Source organism: Pinus tabuliformis, chromosome 5_1, assembly GCF_031772625.1.
Source record: "Pinus tabuliformis cultivar Carrire ecotype Pingquan chromosome 5_1, CPIR1, whole genome shotgun sequence".
NCBI lineage: Eukaryota > Viridiplantae > Streptophyta > Pinopsida > Pinales > Pinaceae > Pinus > Pinus tabuliformis.
Genome location: NC_142305.1, coordinates 241,297,386 through 241,304,341, shown reverse-complemented (window position 1 = coordinate 241,304,341; position 6,956 = coordinate 241,297,386). Strand labels below are relative to the sequence as shown.

Below are 6,956 nucleotides of genomic sequence, written 5' to 3'. Positions count from 1 at the left end.
TCATTAAGGCCTGATTAAAATGAAGATTGACAACAAGTTGCATAGACTGGACATACCGTGGGATGTTTTTGTCTGGGGTATCAGAATTATACCTTGGGCGAGGATCCTACCTCAAAGTGGAAAAATGAGTCTTGAGATTATTTCTGCAACAAAGTGGCTATATCCCACAAGTATCTTGGTAATTTTGTAGAGTAAAAAGGCAAAGGAACAACACCTAGCTCCAAAATGTGGAGCTCCGTGGAGGGACTGGTGCAGATAGGGGACATAGATTCTAACATGTCAAAAGATGTTATAGATTGGTTTAATAATTCTATGTATAAGGAGAATATGGAGCCTATAACTCTTTTACAAGCAAAGGGAACTAAAGAAACAATTGTCAAGGAGGTACCATCAACATTCAAGATTGAGACTAGCGGTGGAAAGATTAATGAAGTCAAGCACAATAGAGGTAAGATTGTAGCCCCAAAGTCTTTTCGATTTTTTATCCCAAGATACAAATCTCTTCTTAAGAAAAACAAAAAGATTATCTTTAAAAATGATAAGTTTGAAGCAAAATTATGTCGACTCAGGCCTAAGTTGAATAATTTAGGAGCCCTAATTCATGCTATTGAGCAAGAAGAAGACCCTACAGCTCGAGCTAAAACATTATTTAAGGGGTATAAAAAAGAGGCCCAATATGTTATTAATGCAATTTAGATGACATCCTTTCCAATAGCTATGCTTTTCTCCAGTTAAGTCCTGACATGCCACAATGGTAGACTAAGGATGATCTTTTTTACCTAGGGGTCATTAACAACGAAAGTCATCGATAGGTTAAAAAGAGTTTAAAACAAATATGGTTTTCTTTGTGTCTAGATTAGGAGGAAAAATGGAAGACCCAAATTTCCAAATGGAAAGACCTATATCAGAAAGAAAATAGAATTAAGAAAGTAACTTTTGAGAACGGTGCTGAGATTTCCACCTATCGGGTACCCTCTAGGGTTTACCCTTATTGGGCCTCCATTTTGATGCACTTTCACACACGTTTTTCCTGTGATTATTCATGCTTCTACTTATTTTCTATCATTAACATCTACATTATGTGCATCTTAGGACCACTACCTTAACCCTGAGCATGATAAGGTAAATCATTAATTATTTAGTATATTTCCTTTGTTTTCAATCTTTTAAGGAGGTTTAAATAAGATTTTACTAATGATAGTCAATATGGAGGATCAATTCCTGTGCTAGGTGAATGATTCTTGTTTGTTTAGTTCAACTCTTATTCATAGAATACAATTTTTGTTCCTACCTCATCATTCATCACATGTCCAACTATCATGATGAGAATCGAGCACATGGGTTTTGTAGAGCAGGGGCCCGAGATGGCCCAGGTCCTTAGCAATAAACATACAGCCATGGTCAAATATCTGATCAAGCCTTCCTCTATAATCAATATATCTTCATACACAATGAACAATAATGATCTTTCCATCTTATAAGTAGATTTTTTGCTAGCTCATCAATAGTTTGAAGTCTTCAATGTCATTCCTATGAATGAGATCGAATGAGCCATGTTGGGAATTATACAATCTATTAAGCCAACCATATACTTAGATCCAAATATAGAATTGCGTGTGGTCATTATTGACTCTGTTCTATGGGCAAATAAATGATATCCCGTGAGGTAGAGGGACCATATTCAATGGAAGCTAGCGTGGAGGCTTGAGATTCATGCTCATTTAGTTTATGTAAACACAACTTATCATTTTGATCCAAGCCAAGGGCACTCCTACTCTTTTAAGAGGATTAGGATTAGATTAGAAACTTAAAAAATGTATGTATTGTCTAATCTCTTGTTGGCTTATTGGGGCCTGACCCAGGTTCGGAAGAGTTATTAGCCAAACAAATCCCGTAGCTACCAGCCCTTTTGGCAACAGTCCGTGGAGCACGGACTGAGGTCTCACCTAAGGTAGCAGGGGAGGGTGCTGGAACCAGGTTTCTATACCATTTGGATGTCTTAATGGGGTTGGGATAGGTCGTGCATCGTTCTGTGGCCTCGCGCTACTCTGCTTCCTCGTAGATCCGGAACAAGGCAACTCCTTATTACTTATTAATACTGAGTTCGTTACAGATCAGATCTACTTCTTACAGTCTTTAAGCAAACATTTAATAGAGATAACCAATCCATGCACCCAAAAATGTTATATATTTTCATAAACTCAGAACATAAGCATAAGCGCACAGATAAAATAGATATATAAGCCAGAAATTAACCGAATCTACAATATTTCAAAATCAACACAGTATTCCAGAATCAACATATCTTTATTCAACTCTTCCACCAATACAACCAGATCTGCCTTGCGCACTCAGTTGCAGGGGTCCGCGCACACAGCTGCAGACTCTACTAGGCATTTGCGTACACAGCTGTAGAGCCTATATCTCTCTACTAACACCCTTGACTCAGACTTACAGACGCTTCAAGACTTCTTTCTTCATAAACCCATTACATTTGAGATCCAAATTACATTCCAAAACTGACTTCTAACCATAGAGCCTTGCTCTATTTATACATTCCCATGGTTCGTGGACCATGGGTAGGCTAACTTACTTCTTATTATTTTAAATTATTTTGGGCGGACAACCCTTTGACTTGACTTCTTACAGTTCGCACTCCACGCACTTCGCAGAGTCTTTACCATACTCTTTACCCAAAATTGCGGGCTTTGAGCCCCAAAACTGTTACGTGGGGCCTACGCTACCCAACATCTCTAATCCATAATATAAAAGACATTGATATTATCCATTGATGGGATTTTCTTATAAATATGTATAAGACTTTGTAATGTGGGAAGGAGGACAAAAAAATGGGAGATATAACATTGTATGTATAAGCCTTTTTATAATATATTGATACTCTGAGCTTTATTATCTTGTTGTTTTGTTGTTAGCATTTAATGATTGTTTTTAGGTAGCTTACTTTTAAATAACGTTGATCCCCCTTCTTAGGAAGAAAGTATACAATTGTAGATGATAGATTGTAGGGTTTCCATCTTGATTGTAGTTATATCAATGTTGTGCTCATGTGTCTTATTTCTTAGAAAGTTTTAGAGTGATTGTTAATTGGTTGAAACTCATTAAGGATCTATGTTAAACCATAATTTTGTTTATGTGATCATATATGGTATTAGAATATTTAATGAGTTCTTCATCTCAACTGAATGTAGATTGAAAACGTAGTTTATGTGAGGCAAATGGACTTTAAAGGTCATGGTTACATTGCTATCACTTGAACCGACTAATCCCCATTTATTATTCAAGTTTGAGAAGAATTCGTGATTTATTTGAAGTAATATGCAACTTTGATTTTCAATGTTTTTATTTGTTATGCATTCAAGATAGCTTAGGTTGTAATCTAGCACATAGTATGTTTGTATCTTATAAGTCCATGAATCCCCGGGTTGATGATTAATGTATGAGGGTTTATCATTGCATGATTCAAGGACAATCTTACTAATAAATCAAATTAGAGATGAACAAACTTATGAAATAAATCAATTGGAGACTTTCACTAAGGTGTATCACGATTTAGACACAACTGATTAGAATCTATATTTAATTTCATCATGTCGGACAATTCTTGTTGGAATCCAAACTCTTTTGTTGGGGACCTTCAAATTCAAGATTTTATGGCTATTGGGGTTAGAATTCAAAGTCTTTTTGCTGCTATAATATCCTTCCCAACCTTCTCTAAACCATAATTTTTCTTTCACATGGTCCCTTTTCTATGAATTAATGGAATATCATGCTAAAACTAGACAATGTAAAAGGTCATGAGGTAAATATTTAAATTATGCCAGAAACCTATTGTTTGAGTGCATTGATAAAGCTTGATTACTATTTTAAGGGTTACTAATGAAGTTCTATAGGTCTCGCAACTAGGTTTTAGGTGGACTCGTGTCTATAAATTCCAATGAGAACACATCACGTGGGCCCTTGGAGTGCGATACTTGTGCACCTTTTCACTCTTTAAATGCGACCAATAGTCAAAATCTATGCACCCAATAATCAATTCATTTGGAAGCTTGTTTGATAGTAACTGAGACTCGAGGATTCTTCGTTCGAGTCTTCTACCAGACCATTATGGTCTACTCTAGTTTTAGACAACATTGGTATCATCCCAATTTGAGATTGGAGTCCATTCAGATTGTCGTTATTTCTATTGTGTACTGAGATCGAGCATGGCTCATTTTATTTTTATCATGTACGTTAACTACTATGTAAGTCTAATGTTGGACCCGAGCTAGGTTAGTGGTCATATTACTCAATGTTTATATTGTTTTAAGTTTTCCAAAATGCTCGTCAGGACGAGTAGGTCATATTCTCTTGTATTAGTTTATGTAAGACTGTGGATTTCATAATACAAATGTTGGTACCCATGTATTACCATATGTTGTTTTAAGCTCTCTATCTGTGATTTAATATATCAGAGAGGCAATGTTGCTAGTTGGTTTGGTCCCACCAACTCAGTGTGTTACCTTCTAGTATCATTATCGTTTTAATGCTTATCTATCTGTGTATATAACATAGATATGAAAGTTAAATTTCTAACCGGACGACCTGCGCGCGCACCTGAGCCCTAGGAGATCGACCCCAGCAGAGCAGCGCAGCGGCCTGGGCCTTGGCCCCAGCCATGGCCCTCCCGGATCCGCCTCAGGAGGATCACGATCCTCAAAGAGCCTTCTCGGATCTGGTAAAATCTCTCCCTCCCCAGCGCCCCAGACCAGCAATTTCGAAATTTGTTAAAAAACTTGACATTCTTCAGGAAGTTCAGCTGCCTCCAACCCTTCCTCGCATGGCAGCGCTATCTCTCGCTGAGAAAGGACTCATAGGGCAGTTTACAGGCCTCTGGCCTTCGCCAAGAACAGTTCAAAGATGGGTCGAACGAAATTGGTCAGACAAGATCCCAGGGAAAATATCAATCAGATTTTGCGGAAGAGGGTATTACACATTCCACTTCGAATCCAAAGCAGACAAGGACTTGATCTTCAGAAACGGGCCGTATTTCATGGATTCCAGGGGTCTCTACCTCAATAAATGGACCCCAGATTTCGATCCGGAACTGGATATCCCCAGTGCTGTTCCAGTTTGGGTCCGTCTCCCTCACTTACCTCTCCATTGCTGGGGAGATGAGTCGGTTCGGGCCATAGGGAATGTTGTTGGCAAATACATTGATCGTAGCGAGCCCAAGGACAACATGCAAGCCTGCGCAAGGATCTGTGTCGAAGTGGACTTAGGTCGAGGATTTCCGGAAGCAATAAAGCTAAAAGTGGATGACTGGAGCCATATACAACAACTGGACTATGAGCAGATACCATTCAAATGTAAGGTATGTCACGATACGGGCATTTTGCTAACAGATGCACTAAAATTGTAAATGCAGAAAATGATGAGCAAGACGGACATTGGGAACCTGTTAAAAAGAAGAAATCAGCCCCCCCCCCCCCAAGCCTTCCAAGGATTCTGACAATCCTGGTCCTTCTATTCAGCGCCCTTCCTCCTCCTCTCTCATCCCATCTGACCCCCTCCTCCCCGATCCACCCCTCCCTTCCTCCTCCAACCCCTTTCTTATCCTTTCCACTGATGATTCCATTCCTGACAACCCCTCCACTGAGCCCCCAGACTCCCATCAACCTCAGATCATCTCTTCTCAACCCCCTCTTGAGCCCCTCCCATCAAGGATTACCAGAAGCTCTTCTAAAGAACATGGAGCAACCAACGATATGTACAAAAAACCGGGACCTGGCAGAAAATCCGCTAAGAAACATAGGGACGAGAACGCCCAAAAGGACATAGAAATGGGCACACAAACTCCAATAGAGTCCTTCATCCTTGGACACCAAGAGAAAGAGACAAGTGGTAAAGACCAAGAGAGGCGAGCACCTCTCCGCACGCCCAATGCGCCATGTTGAAAATCCTTTCATGGAACAACAGGGGTCTAGGGCACCCCTCCAAAACAGCTGCCCTCAGAGATCTAATTCACAATGAGAAGCCAGAAATAATGCTGATACAGGAGACAAAACAAGATCAACATGAAATGAAAAAAATTATAGATCAACAGAAACAATACTTGGGAAGTATTAGCGAATCCAGAGGAGCCTCGGGAGGCATTGTTACCATTTGGGACAGCAACAAATGGATCTGCACTGCTGCAAATCCCCACCAGAACTGGATCAGAACTACTCTTGACAGCAGAACAGGCAATCAGACAGTGATCATATATAATGTTTATGTACCCAACCATTACAGAGAAAAGGAAATTTGCTGGGATGATTTGAAGACTAGCATTGATGGGGAACGAAATACAAACATCATAGTCGCAGGCGACTTCAACCTGATATTGCATGCCAATGAAAAATGGGAGGCACCTTCGCTTCAGATCCCTTTAGAGATCTCCTGGAGGCCATCATTCAGGACCATGAATTAGTTGATATCATTCCCAAAAACTGCAGATACACCTGGAGCAATCGTAGGATTGGTAGTGGCAATATAATGGAAAGATTAGACAGATTTCTAGTTAACATCTCGCTCCTCTCAACCTTTTCTGTAGGATACACCAACATCCTCAGTACCTCTGCCTCTGATCACTATCCCATCACCCTAACTTTGGAAACCCATTGTCCTCTCGGTCCCATCCCATTTAAATACAGTCCTCTTTGGAATCGGATCCCTGCGGCCAGAGAAATTGTTAAGGAAACATGGAGCCAGCATGTGGAAGGCTCGCCATGTTTTATTTGGGAAACCAAATTAAAAAGAACCAAGAAGGCACTAAAATATTGGGCCAAAGAAAGTTACCAGGAACCAGAGGAGACCAAAAAGAAAGTTAAAAATGAGCTAGAAGATGTGCAGGCAAGGATTGAAGAGCATGGACTAACGCAGCAAAGCAAAGAGCAAGAGAACGCATTATATGCACA

At 39.8% G+C, this 6,956-nt stretch overlaps 1 protein-coding gene across 1 annotated transcript; it reads left to right on the top strand.

Annotated features, from left to right (window-relative positions):
* Positions 1–4,675: 4,675 nt before the first annotated feature.
* LOC149164306 (uncharacterized) lies at positions 4,676–5,419 on the top strand. The gene has a single exon (XM_089429434.1). It carries the CDS (start codon positions 4,676–4,678, stop codon positions 5,417–5,419), a length of 744 nt encoding a protein of 247 aa, XP_089285560.1.
* Positions 5,420–6,956: the final 1,537 nt, after the last annotated feature.